The following is a 13170-nucleotide window of genomic DNA, read 5'->3' as shown; positions in this document are numbered from 1 at the left end:
AACAAATATTTCAAATAACAATTTATATTACTTAGATTCAAGAATCATTGAAATGTATTAAATTTTAGACAGAGATGAAGCAGCATGAGAGCATGAAAAACATTCTAAGCAAAGAAAACTTATTGGAAAAGGAAAATTTCCTAGCGGAAGATAAGCCTCATATGAGACAGAAAAGTTCAACATTTTCTAGAGAGAGTACGAATAAGAAGAAAGCTTCCCATAGAAACCAATACTTACTGGAGTTAATGAAACTCCCTAAGCCCAGTTAGACTTTATAGAGGAAGTAAAACTTTTTCAATGAAAAAAGACTTCAAAGAAAACTTTTTTTGAGACAAAGCAAAACTTCCTGAAGTTGGGACGACTTCCGACAGAAAGAAAGACTTTTCAGAGAAAAGAAAACTTTCTAGAAGATGAAGTAGTTCCTTAAGGCTGAAAAACTTCCTAAGGAAATTAAAATTTATTCGAGTAATAAGCTTCATAGAAGACTTCCTAGACCAACCTAATCTTTGAAAAATATATAAATATATGAAAACACAATTGCAATAGCTAAGAAATTAAATAATCTCAATAAGATATTACGTTTTACGCAAAATGCATTTATTCCAACAATAATATTTCCGCTCTAACCATCATTAAATAATACTAAAAACTCAAAAAAAAGGGAAAATCAAAAAGATAAAACAAAAACCGAATAAAGCAAGAGTCAAAGGATTGCTCGAGGAAATATAAATTGCGTGTGCACAGAATCCAGATCAAGTTGTCAAGTTGTTATCCTTGCTTAACGGTAGTAGGCGGCATAAGGATAGGCAGAGTAGGCAGCAGCATAGGGGTAGGCGGAGTAGGGATAGGCAGCGGCAGCGGTGTAGGCGGCGGTGTAGGGCGCGCTGTAAGCGACTGGTGCAGCTGCGGTGTAGGCGCTGTAGGCCAACGGGGCAGCAACAATGGCGGGCTTGGCGGCGACGCAAGCGACAACGGCGAGCAGGCACAGAGCGAACTATGTAAAGGATTCAATTGTAGAGTAAGTTTTTCAGCGTCGAACAATTAAAACTTACGAATTTGAACATTTTGAAGTTTTTTGATTAGGTTTTGCTAGTTGGCTTGTAACGAGCTGCTTGTTCTGGAGAACTTGACTGATGCCTACAGCAGCATTTGCACGAACTTATATACCCGAAATGCACAAAAGATTTGAGGCTGCCCAAAACAAAAAAAAAGAAGAAGAAAAATAAACGAAACTAATGAAATTATTAATTATTATGCACGGCGAGGCGTTTGGATGCTCTTGCCTGCCAATTGAGCCGACGGCTTGTCGTATCAATTCACGCCAAGGAGAATCTCGGCGACCAAATTTGCACTTTACTTTTAGTTTCATTAGCGTATGGACTATGGACGGCGTGCGGCGAGTGTGAAGGGTGCGGGGTCGCTGTCCAGCCAGACGCAATAAGTATTTATAAACGTGACGCAGAAAATAAAAATATAAAACGCCGATCAGCAAATCGAACTGACACGTGCTCGGCATACGAAGCTTGCGCTTGGGTTTGTGACCCACTCGCACATCCATCGAATCGAACATCCATAAATGAATTTATAAAGCCAAGCGACTGCCCCACATGCTGTTTCATTTGATCAGTGGGAAGCGCTTAGAACACAATTATGTATAAGAAATTGCTAAGTTTCAAGCGCAGTTCGGATAAAACGCACATTGTCAAAGATCTGGAGGAGTCTAAAAGCCAACGAGCAACTGTAGTGTCAGCTGAAGCGAAAAACTGTTGCACCACCTGCTGCACCACATGTTGCTGCTGCTGTTGCTGCGAATCGGGGGAGGATCGCTCTAGACTCTGTCAGCTCTGCACCGCCTCACTCGTACTGCCCAGCTGCGTGGGCGCTATACGCGCGTTGCAATGCAAAATTATGCAGCAAGCTGCAGCAGCAGCACACCACAGTCAACCACAACAGCAAACAGCCAAACACAGCTGCTGCCAAACAGGCAGCCAGTGGCTGCCAGCCTCTGAATCCTTAGCCAGACATAGATTGCAAGTCGTTGCCAAAACGCGTTGTTGTTGTTAATATCAATTATTGTAAGCATAGTAAAGTTTAAATCGAATTTAATTTATAAATATATAATACTAGTATATATAACAAAATGAAAACATTTGTGCATAATAGAATTCTGTGAAAGTGAATGAATGAGCTCGAATTCATATAAAAGTTATACAATATAATAATAATAATAATAATATATAATATTAATTTAACACATATATAACAAAAATCTATTTTCTTTGCTGATCTTCCTCTCTGGCATTGCTGTATACAGTTTCCTAGCTTTGTTGAGTCTTCTCTGTGATTGGCTTCTCCTGCTGCAGTAGTATTAGTGAAAGGTTGAGCTTATGCAGAGCTCTAAAAATAGAATTCGAGTGAGAGAAGTGAGAGAAGCAAGGAAAACTGCAGCTGAGCATAGTCCTGGGTGCTGCTGAGTGAGAGCGAGATGGCTGCTTGGGCCCTTCAGATAGATCCGTTAAGGTTTTAATGGACGAAAGAGATGGCCGGTCTATAAAAGCAAATGGTGAATGATAGCATACAGGGAATTTTGTTATTGAGCACAGTTATGATACTATTAAATTTATTATTTATTAAAAATATATAATATATATTTTTAAATTATTTGCTTTGCTTTAAACTACAAATTTAATAGAAACAATTATGTTTTATGGCTTTCAATGACAGAATTAGAATTGCACAGTGTTGCTCATACCCGGAACATAGATGATAGTCGTCTTCTATGAATAATGCTGCTCATCTAAAGTATTTGCTAGAATAGCCTATCTACCAAAGCTGCTATCGAATTTAAATTTAGCAGCTGAAACCCAAATTGTTTCTATATGTTAAAAGTTCAAGCTTAACATGAAACTCTACCAGCTAACTACATCAAAAGAGAATAATAAAGCTTTCATAAGCTGCATACACATAACAGATATATTTAATGGCAAATATCTGTTTTATTCGCCCCAAATGTATTTCTGTATTTCCACTACTTCAACATCCTAGCGCTTCTTTCACAAAAATAAATTCATATAACAAATAATTCCTTTGAGCAACTGTTTTTTTATTCCAAAAAAAAGTTGAGTCAAACCGTGGAATGCATCATTTACAGGTATGTGGTGTAGGCAGCGGTGTAGGGATAGCTATAGGGATAAGCGAGAGGCGCTGTGTAAGCGGCGCTGGCAATGGGAGCAGCAGCAATTGGTGCAGTGTACGCGGCGGCAACGGGAGCGGCGGCAGCAACAATGGGTGCGGCAGCGATGCCATTGAAGTTGCGTGCCACATACTGTGAGCTGGTGGCGGTGACAACAGCAGGAGCCGCATCCACAAGCACCGCAGGCTTCGCCTCAGCCAGGCTGCAGGCGAGCACAGCGCAGAGCACGAAAAGGGCAGCAGACTGCAAACGAAAACCAATTAGAATTCAGCGAAAACTAACTTCAAATGAAAAACGCACCAGTTTGAACATGTTGAAATTGCTGGGTAGAGCTAACGAAGTAGACTATGCCAGAAAGTAGTACGATTGCAGTTTTATAGCCGCGACAATATGCGATGTGGATGAATTCTACACAACACAAAAATTAGAAGCAATACAAAATATAAAAGACGCGCCGAGCGCCTGCCTGGCTACGTGCCCAGCTAAAGGCAGCTGGAAAGGTCTTTTGCTTTGGGTATGTCGAGCACGTCGCCAAAATGTGAGACCATAAAAAGTTTTGAAGGCAGCCACCAAAAAAACGAACGAACATTGGACACATAAATTATATATATATAGAAATATACGAAACAGTAGCTGTTCCGATTAACATTTAGGCGTTCAGTTAACTGACCTGCCCTTGGGGTTGGGCTGACTCGCTGGGCTGTGGCATGCAACTAATCGGATTGCATATATTTCACTCGAACCAAGGTCAAGCACTGACTGTGCAATTTACTTATGCAATCAGCTCTTTTCGGCCAGTCAATACACTTTTAATCCATGTTGCAGCATTGATGACTGCAGTCATGTTGCATCAATGGCCCCATGGCCATGCAACAAGAGCCTACTGCGTGGGCCTTAAGCCCATTACAGCTACTCGATGCCATCTGTTCACTTGCCACATAACAATTAAAACTTCTTTCGTAATCGCAAAAAAGCAAAAAGAAAACAAAGCCCAGGCCGACATTTCTTATCACATGAAAGCTGGTAGACGTAACTTAAATAAATATATCAATGCTCCAGTTCGATTGGGCGCGACTGAAAGATGCCCTGTAGACTGCTAAATTTACAGAAATATTTTTTATAATTTTATAAGCGAATAAACTTAGATTGAACTAACTCAACTAAAGCTTAGTCTCTGAACTATTCTCTAGAGAGTTCTTAAGATAATACTAGATAAATAAATAATAGATAATAAATACTAGATAAACTAGTATTTTTCACTTTTGAAGGTGAAGAAGAATTTTGAAACTTAAGCGTGTTTGTTTAAGAAAATAATTTTAAAGAAAGTTCTTTGAAAATTTGTTATTTACTCTTATTAAAGAAGCATCACAGGTTGAGAGCAGTTGACTCTGTGAAGAGTTCTTAAGACTTATAAGATATCCGACAGGAGTGGAAACAAAAAACTGGTTGTTTTAAGGACAGTATATAGAACTCGAACTAAGCTTACTCCGTGAAGAGTTCTATAAAAGTTATATAATCTATAGCTCAGTTGAGTCAGCAGGTTCGGAAACACAAGATGGTTTGCTTAAGGAAAAACTCTAAGGGCTTGTTCTAGATAACTTCATTCACTAGTTCCCATGTTAAGATAGAAGATCTTAGGCACATATCATATAGTAGGCAGCATAGTAAGCCTAGCCTAGAGAGGAGCTGCTTTGGTAAGTTGACTAAATACTTCCCGAGTTTCTGTAGATAGCCGCACAGTTGAGGTGTGAACAGCTAGGGATAAGAATATTTGTGTACATCTGTCATAAAACAAAAAAAAAACTCTACAAAGATCGAGCAGACTCCAGCTTTAGTCTTCAAAAGAGTATTGCAAACAACGACAATCTGCATATAATATATATATATGATATTTATATATCAATCGGCAGTCTTTTCGTCGTGCCACAAATTCCGTTGCAAAAGCATTTGCAGTTCGACGATTGTCTTACAGTTTGCGGAAAGTCTTCGCTGCGCGCGGTTCACAATGCGTATGGGAAATGCTTGCCTGCTGCTACTGCTGCTGCTGGTCCTTGGAAGCAGCGATCCTGCTCTGTCGGGCGATGTCTACATGAGCTGCGATGAGTTCGAACAGCACATGTACATGGATGCCAGCGATGCCTTCTGTACCGTGACGGGCTTCGTTGTGACCCACAGTCAAAACATTGTGGTGAAGAACTTTCTGCCCGGCAACATGGTGAAGTTTATGAAGTTCTACGACTCGACGCTGCTCTCGGTGCCCTTTCATCTGTTCGAGACATTCACCCATCTGAAAACGCTGGATGTGTCCTACACGAGCATCTTGGAGCTGACGCGCAACACTTTCAGCGCCGCGAGCAACTTGTCCTATTTGAATCTGAGCTACAACAACTTGACTTCCGTGCAGACGTCTGTGTTTATCGGCGCCAATGCACTGATGCGCCTGGACTTGTCGTACAACCGAATAGCGCAGCTGAGCGAGAATGCCTTCTGCGGGCTGCACAACCTCAACAAGCTGCAGCTGACGGGCAATCGCTTGACCGATCTGCACAAGGACATCTTCAAGGACAACGAGTACCTGGAATCGGTTTCGTTCGAGGGCAATCTGTTAACCTTCATCCAGCCGGAGGTCTTCAGCCGCATGCGCCGCATCAAGGAGGTTAATCTATCCAACAACAAGCTAATACGCATTCATCCGGACACGTTCACGGAGGCTGCCAGCTTGGAGAGCCTCTTGCTGGCTACCAACTCGCTGGACGCCTTTCAGCTGACCAACAAGAACATTGTACATCAGCTTCACCTGGACTACAATCACCTGACCAACCTCACGATCAATGCAACTCGCTTTGTGCGCGCCAATTTCAACAACATAAGCTCGATTCACATGCATCAGGCGCTGCAGCTGGAGACATTGGAGCTGCGTGGCAATCGGCTGGCTAGCATAGCGAATATAACCAATCTAACTGCGCTGCTCCATCTGGATCTGTCCTACAATCCCATTGGATCCTTGAGCGTAAGCACCTTTGATCAGCTGAAGCGTCTGCGAAATCTCTATCTGCGCTCGAACGGTGTGCGGGAGCTGCAGTTCGGCATGTTCTCCAAGCAGAAGTACTTGGAGATACTCGATCTGTCCTTCAACAACCTGACCCACCTCAATCTGGATCTATTTGTGCCCTATCTAACGAACCTCAAGCAGTTCTTCGTCGACGGCAATTCACTCAGCGAGGTGCAGGGCAATCGCAGCTTCGCTCAGGCTTTTCCCTTGCTGCAGAAACTGGGCATTTCAAGGAACCGCTTCAATTGCTCCTACCTGCACCATCTGCTGATACCGCCCTACCTTGCGGAGACTGTGACGCTGCACATCGAACCGGATAACAGCACCGATGAGACCCCCCACATACGTGATGTCTCCTGCATTAGTTTATCCTCCGTGAATCCTGCATCCAAGCAGGGCGCCATCCAGGAGGAACCAATGCAGTCATTGCACAAGCAACTGGAGTTGTTGCGCGCCCACTCACATAATCTCGAGCTGCACTTGCACTTCATAAAGTTCTTCTTCTATGTCATGGGTGCAGTGATCCTGATCTCCTTGGTGGCGGTGATAACGCTGCATTGGCGCAAGGCTCAACGCTCGGGCTTCTACAATCGCAGCAGCATTGTCTTCCATTCGAATGCCACAATGCACGCCTAGCATATAGCCAAAATCAAAGTCAGATTTAAGCAAATACAATTTATAAATATATATATATTTGTATATATGATAAGACTACAACCAGGAAATCTTTTAGAGCAAACAACCAAATGGTGGGGCAGATAAAAGGCGTAAAGCCTCGACACAGACTTCCTGCGGGCAGTTGAGATAAGCGACAGGCAAAGACCTTGAGCAGAGCCCCGATTACTGTCTATATATATATGTCTGTCTATATATATATATATTGTATATAAAAGATAAATTGAGAAAAAACAATTTGATTCCGAGTTTCAGTTTTTTTTATTCGTATTCAATTTTTGCAGATCTGTTTATTGCCGGGTCGGTTTTATCTACTTCCGGAGCAGCAGTGGAGCTGCGCTGTAGGCGGCAGCATAGGGCGATGCTACATATGGAGATGCCACATATGGAGATGCCACATAGGGGGATGCCACATAGGGGGATGCCACGTACGATGAAGCCACATAGGGCGATGCCACATAGGGTGAGGCGTAGGCGAGTGGAGCCACGATTCCTGGCTTGGCTGCAGCGCAGGCAATCAGAGCGAAGACGGCGAGGATGATTGACTTGAACATCTTGAGTTGTTTTTTTGTTTGTTGGTTGAGCTGCTGCTGAACGGAACTGATGACGACAGCTGCTTGAGCTATGGCTTTTATACACCAGCCCGCTAATAGGTAGAGCCTTGGCGCAGACTGCGTGCTGGCCCAGCTAATGAGCCAAGCAGAGCTAAGCGTACCAAGTGCTTAAGCCACTTACGCATACAACTGCCAATTGGACTGCTACGTGCAATGCCTGGCCAATTGCCCAACAGAATACACCATACACATTGGCCAAGGTCTCAACGTACTGCTTGAGTCCAATTTGCGTATATAAGCCATGGCTCGACACTAGTTTGAGTATCAGTTACATTTGTTTCATCAACAACCGTCAACCAACCAAACAACTAACTAAAAATGTTCAAGTTCATCGCTGTTGTGGTCCTCGCCCTGATTGCCTGCGCTGCCGCCAAGCCTGGCCTTGCTTACTCCGCACCATTGGTGGCTGCCGCACCAGCCGCTGCCGTCTACAGCTCCGAATACCATGGCAAATTCGCGGCTCCCTACGTGGCATCTCCCTACGTGGCATCCCCATATGTGGCATCTCCCTATGTGGCGTCTCCATATGTGGCATCCCCATACGTTGCCTCTCCGTATGTGGCTTCGCCCTATGCCGCCGCCTACAGCGCAGCCCCTCTGCTGTTGAAGAAGTAAACGAACTGCTCACTGAATCACTGGAACTAAAAAATTGATCATGATTTAAGGCAGAAATAAAATGTTGAAAACCCAACTTAAATATTTGCATTTATATTTATCAGCAGCCTAAAAGTTAGCTACATAATTTTCGATTGGCTTAACCCTTATGACAGGCCGTTGAGTACAAAGCGCAACAAGCAATACGAAATATTTAAAAATTACTGTTTTTTTCAGCCATCATTTTAAGCACAAACACCATTTTTTTTCAGACGCCACAGGCCGCTTGCGCCACGAGAGAGAACGCGAAATAAATTAGTGGAGGAAATGTGTATCTCCTTCTTTCTTAACACACGCAATGCAGACGATCATGATTTGTTGTCGGTTATTAACGGTTCTTGTGCCGCCTTGAGTGCGAGGAAAACAAATATTCGTAATGTGTGTCTATTTCATTTTGGCATTCGAGCATGCCCGAAATACAGACTATTACAACGGAAAACAAAAAATTACCGTTAGATTTGCATTGTTGGTGCAGCTGTTAGCGTTGTTGTTTTTGCCGACTTGAGACATGAAGAGTAATGTTTGTCTCCCTCTTTCTTTCTGGTTTTTGCACTATTTTTGGAGCAATCTCTCCGAGTCTTTATTACTCTAAATTAATTTATAATTAACACTTGAAGCTGGTTTCATACTTAATTACCAAATCCAAAGGTGTTGGTGTTCATGAAATTAAACGTAAATGCAAGATTCAGCGTTAGGTTACCGAACGCCAATCGATCCAACAACGGCTTGTAATGAAATGGAAATGGAAATGAAAACGGAGGCTTCTTCTTTTTCTTAGAGGTATTGTTTGGCTGCATCAAATGATAGAAGCTGTGCATCATCTGCTGCACGTCCTGTAATAAATCCTTGCCCTGGACCACACGAAGTTGCAGCTCTCTCTCATGTGCAGGCCAACTTCCAGGCTGAGCGCTGCGCAGCGTGGGCGTGAGCACATATAGATGAAGGGGCACAGCGTATCGCAGTTGCAGCATCACAGTCACACAGAACCACAGCATCCGAAGCCACTGCGCCAAAGATGAAGCTACAGATGTATGTCCAAATTAAAAGACGCTTACTTACTGACCAGGCCATTTCGCCAGGATGGCTGTAAACTAACTGCAGCAGCCGGCAGCTAATGCCGCGACTTTTATAGGCAGAGCCACGAAACCCCCAGAGCCCCGAAAGAAGAAACACTTAGCAGACTTTCCAATCAAGCTCAAGGAATTTATTTCATTTCAGGCCTTTCGCCTTAGATGAATGCAGCTCATCTAAAGCCAGCTGTAACCATGGCCGTAGCCATGTCCAATGGGTCGCACAATGCTGTGTGTGGGCCAAATGGGACGCACCACCTGCACCGTCTGCAGCGTCTGTCCCGGCCAGCCATGATACGAGGCGCTGCCCAGAATCGGCGTGGCATGCAGCAGTCCAGGGGCCGCATAGGCAACGGCCACGCACAGCGACAGCAAAACCAACTGCCAAATGTGTATGCAAATCAGAAATAAAATAAATATACAAAGCTAACCATTACCCACCAGCTTGTACATGTTGAGGGCGTTCGGGTTGCGAATAGAACTGAAACTCGTTGCGTAGCTGTCAGAAGACTCGTTGATTAGCTGCACAGACTGCAGCCTTTATATAACAAGTTGCAAGCACCAAGCGATGGGCGGTGGTCTATGGACTACATGTAACCCAATGCTCGACCTTCGTGCTTTGATATCTTAGCCAGCTTTGTTCGGTTTTTGGTGCAGCTCACATTTCATAAGTGAATGACTTGAGCTCACTCGACTCGTGTTGCACACTCTTAACCGCCAGGCCCGAAACTTGCACCACTTTGTGTGCCATGGACATTGAATGGCGAAGCGCTTTACAGATCATAAAGTAATTGAATGTATTGAACAAGTGTTGAATGGTTGCATTTTGGCAGTCTGTGAAGTCTCACCCACAGGAGTAAATGAAGCTGCGCATTGGCTTCCAGTCAACAACTGACCGGAACTGACCAAAACAGTAAATACTACGCAAAAATATACTGAATAATATGTACGATATATATGTACATAAATATATATAGTAGCACATTAATTGACTAATGCGTAGGCGTTTGTTTTCGGACCTACCTTCGACTGGGTCCGGCCAAAGGAACCGCAATGGGAAAACAAAGCGTTGCGCACTTGGCCAACTTCTCACAATTTGCGTATAATTTCAAGGGCAGATGCGTAATACGCCCACCAATGCGGAAGCTGTAGCAGAGGCTGACCTTGAAATCATCAATGCGTACGAGCACGCCCACTTACGCCTTACAGCGCCTTTTGTTGATTTTGGCAAAACAAACGAAAAATTTGTAAACAGCTAAGAGCAAAATATTTACCAATTGCCACAAGAAGAAACTGACAAAGAATGGAAATGGAAATGGAAATGGAATTAAAATTCGTATCGAACAGAGACTCATCCTCTGAGTGTGAATGATTGAGGAAGCGCGGAACTAGTTGCATGCGACTGCATTGCTGTGGCAAGTTCTGTAAGCCTATCTTGCTGGATGCGCACGACGATCAGCGCTCCAACTGACTGCCAAGACGGACAACAGGTTCAACTCCTTATACTCTGTAACTATGAGCGGTAAGATGGGGGTATGTGGAACTAAAGAGTTGAGGATTTTGTATATTGTATAACTTGAGCATAAGGTATCTCAGTATCGTAGGGTATTTCTATGTCTTCCCTTTCATTAAGCCTAGCTTTTCTTAAGTCAGCTTTGTCTCCTTTGGACTGCAGTCAATCGATCTGTGAAGTACATTTGCAATTGCAGCTCCATTCAAAGTGAGTTAAGGGCTTCTTTTGGAGCTGCCGCCGCAAATGCCTTTGACCTTGGAATGGACACACAGCCTGCAGCCTATAAAAGGGAGCTGTGCGACTCGGCTAGCATTCAGTTTGTCTACAGAAGAAGACCATGAAGCTGGTAAGTGAAGCGAGTAATTAAAGTGAAGCAAAGGCTTGTCCAGTGAAGCTATGAAGAGGCCCAATGTTAGCTAAAATGAAATCAGAAATTTAGTAAAAGAAATAGATACATAATGAAGATAATGCAGATAATGCTAAAAAGCTGGCCACTGAAGCTGAAGCAATTGAGAGTGAACAAAGTAGAAAAAAAGGAGAGAAGAGGAGAGAGAGAGCCTAAGCACAGCTAGCAGTTTCCAAAACTGTGCAATTTTGTCGTGATTGGCTCCAGTACCCAGCTTGCAATAGTATTAGTGAAAGATTGAGGGCTTGTATAGAGTTTCAGTAAAAATAATATCCAATTAAGTTTGCGTTTTACTTGTTCGCTTTCCAAGAGAGAGAGAGAGACAAACATAGCTGTTGCTGAACATAGCATCTGCCGTTACTGAGCGAGAGCGAGATAGCTACTTAGGGCATTCAGACCGATCCGTTATGATTTCAATGGCTAGTCTAAAAGGCAAATGGTGAAACGAAAAAAAGAGATCACGACAAACTGAACTTAACTTATATAATAATACAACTATTATTATCTTTCAGCTAATTATCTTTGCCTGTCTGCTGGGCTTGGCGCTTAGCCATGATCTAATCTATACGCCCAGCTATAGCTACTATAGCGCACCTGGACTGGCGTATGCCTTGCCTTTGGCCTACACTCGACGCCTGATCTCGCCGGCCATACAGTCGCAGGTGTATCACAGCGTGGAGACAGACAACTCCTATCAACAGCAATATCGTGCGGACTATAAGCCTTTGACCTATGAGTATCTCCTTTGAAAAAGGGGGAAATAATTAAGCGTGAAATTCGAATAAAGTTTATCAGCCCGAAAGGTCTCGTTTTTTTTGCGTGTTAAATTGTATTCACATTGTCTGATGGACAATGCATCAAAACAATTTCCCTACCTAAAGTGTCTGCCCTCTGGTCTAATGAACTTTCAGATGTTGGCCTCGACACAAGCGTCAACAATTCATGCCCAGCCACCGGGCACAATAGCATCGTAGTTTTAGCCGTCTCATATGAACCCGCCGCACCTTGAACCCCCCGCCTCGATGTGACGTTTAAAATAAATCATCATGATCCCATAGGAAGCATCGTCCAATTGGAAGCGTGCACCAGCACGTCACAGCCCTTGCAGCAGTCGTCGCTGTGCACATGGAAGCCGTAGCAATTGCAATGCAATAAATCCGCCGTAGAGCAAAAACACGCTCGTTTGATTTTCCGTTTTTGCTTTGGAAACTTTTGCGTTTTGCTTTCAACACGTCCAAAAACGTGACCAGCCGCCGGTCACATGGATATGTGGGTGTCCGGAGCGCAATACGCACGCAAATGCTGTACGAAAAAAACAACCAACTCGAACAAAATAATCGCATAAATTAATTAATGTTTGATTGCTTTTCATACACTAACTAAAGCAATCAACGGACGCAAAGTATTTTGAGACAGATTGAATAGAATTCTGTATATATCTACTATATGTTTGGTTGTCTATGCGACGGGCCATCGGAGGGACAGCTAGACCAGTAAACACGTCTCCCTTCACAAAGACTAAGAGCATTAGCAAGTCGTCTTTTCTCTAACAGTTGCTTATGCAAGCAGAGACTGGTGTCCAGACATAAACCTTATGCAAAGCAATGAGAAATTGTTAATCTCGTTTGTTAGTTGATTTTTGCGCGATATCAGTGTCAGTTGCTAGCAAAACAAGTTTTACATGAAGGAAGAGGCTGTGGAGAAGGGCAGAAGAGCTTCGGATCAACCACAAATGCGCAGTGCAAGGCCAAAATGCAAAGCGCTAAAGCGTGAGTTAGGCCCTCAGGTAAGCAACTGTCACAAGTGGTCACAAAGGTAGCAGCAATCAAGACTTCCACAGAACTCAAAGCCAACCTAATGCACAACTATCTAAGGCGCTGCAATTCCCCAGCTTAATTGGGAGCACTGCTCACATTTGAGGTAAACATCTGGAGCTCAGAACTATTTCCCAGAAGCACAGGCTGTGCAGTGGGATGAGGGTGAACACAGCCTT

The 13170-nt window shown here is 43.5% G+C and overlaps 7 protein-coding genes across 7 annotated transcripts; 3 read left to right on the top strand and 4 right to left on the bottom strand.

The window, feature by feature from the left end:
• Window positions 1–599: 599 nt before the first annotated feature.
• Window positions 600–1149, bottom strand: LOC111604665 (vitelline membrane protein Vm26Ab). Its single transcript, XM_023322825.2, has 2 exons — window positions 1053–1149; window positions 600–994 (listed from the first exon to the last, which is right to left on the bottom strand). Exons 1-2 carry the CDS (start codon window positions 1062–1064, stop codon window positions 779–781), a joined length of 228 nt encoding a protein of 75 aa, XP_023178593.1. The 5' UTR covers window positions 1065–1149; the 3' UTR covers window positions 600–778.
• A 1996-nt stretch (window positions 1150–3145) lies between these two features.
• Window positions 3146–3512, bottom strand: LOC111604663 (cuticle protein 70, isoforms A and B). The gene is made up of 2 exons (XM_023322823.2): window positions 3494–3512; window positions 3146–3436 (listed from the first exon to the last, which is right to left on the bottom strand). Exons 1-2 carry the CDS (start codon window positions 3503–3505, stop codon window positions 3146–3148), a joined length of 303 nt encoding a protein of 100 aa, XP_023178591.1. The 5' UTR covers window positions 3506–3512.
• Window positions 3513–5176: 1664 nt separating this feature from the next.
• LOC111604662 (insulin-like growth factor-binding protein complex acid labile subunit) lies at window positions 5177–7018 on the top strand. Its single transcript, XM_023322822.2, has one exon. It carries the CDS (start codon window positions 5199–5201, stop codon window positions 6879–6881), a length of 1683 nt encoding a protein of 560 aa, XP_023178590.2. The 5' UTR covers window positions 5177–5198; the 3' UTR covers window positions 6882–7018.
• A 203-nt stretch (window positions 7019–7221) lies between these two features.
• Window positions 7222–7504, bottom strand: LOC111604664. Its single transcript, XM_023322824.2, has one exon. It carries the CDS (start codon window positions 7472–7474, stop codon window positions 7232–7234), a length of 243 nt encoding a protein of 80 aa, XP_023178592.1. The 5' UTR covers window positions 7475–7504; the 3' UTR covers window positions 7222–7231.
• A 348-nt stretch (window positions 7505–7852) lies between these two features.
• LOC111604713 (cuticle protein 16.5-like) lies at window positions 7853–8149 on the top strand. Its single transcript, XM_023322885.2, has one exon. It carries the CDS (start codon window positions 7853–7855, stop codon window positions 8147–8149), a length of 297 nt encoding a protein of 98 aa, XP_023178653.2.
• Window positions 8150–9409: 1260 nt separating this feature from the next.
• On the bottom strand, window positions 9410–9759 carry LOC111604725. The gene is made up of 2 exons (XM_023322899.2): window positions 9700–9759; window positions 9410–9639 (listed from the first exon to the last, which is right to left on the bottom strand). The coding sequence occupies exons 1-2, from the start codon at window positions 9709–9711 to the stop codon at window positions 9436–9438; spliced, it is 216 nt and encodes a 71-aa protein (XP_023178667.1). The 5' UTR covers window positions 9712–9759; the 3' UTR covers window positions 9410–9435.
• Window positions 9760–11108: 1349 nt separating this feature from the next.
• On the top strand, window positions 11109–11926 carry LOC111604712. Its single transcript, XM_023322884.1, has 2 exons — window positions 11109–11117; window positions 11690–11926. The coding sequence occupies exons 1-2, from the start codon at window positions 11109–11111 to the stop codon at window positions 11924–11926; spliced, it is 246 nt and encodes an 81-aa protein (XP_023178652.1).
• The last annotated feature ends 1244 nt before the right edge of the window (window positions 11927–13170 follow it).

This window comes from Drosophila hydei, unplaced genomic scaffold (genome assembly GCF_003285905.1).
Source record: "Drosophila hydei strain 15085-1641.00,03,60 unplaced genomic scaffold, DhydRS2 tig00000283-arrow-arrow-pilon, whole genome shotgun sequence".
NCBI classification, from domain to species: domain Eukaryota; kingdom Metazoa; phylum Arthropoda; class Insecta; order Diptera; family Drosophilidae; genus Drosophila; species Drosophila hydei.
This window is presented reverse-complemented; position numbering and strand designations above follow the sequence as displayed.

Coding starts and splice junctions, on each gene's coding strand:
- LOC111604662 (XM_023322822.2), top strand. CDS start 5,199: ATGCGTATGGGAAATGCTTGCCTGCTGCTACTGCTGCTGCTGGTCCTT.
- LOC111604664 (XM_023322824.2), bottom strand. CDS start 7,474: ATGTTCAAGTCAATCATCCTCGCCGTCTTCGCTCTGATTGCCTGCGCT.
- LOC111604713 (XM_023322885.2), top strand. CDS start 7,853: ATGTTCAAGTTCATCGCTGTTGTGGTCCTCGCCCTGATTGCCTGCGCT.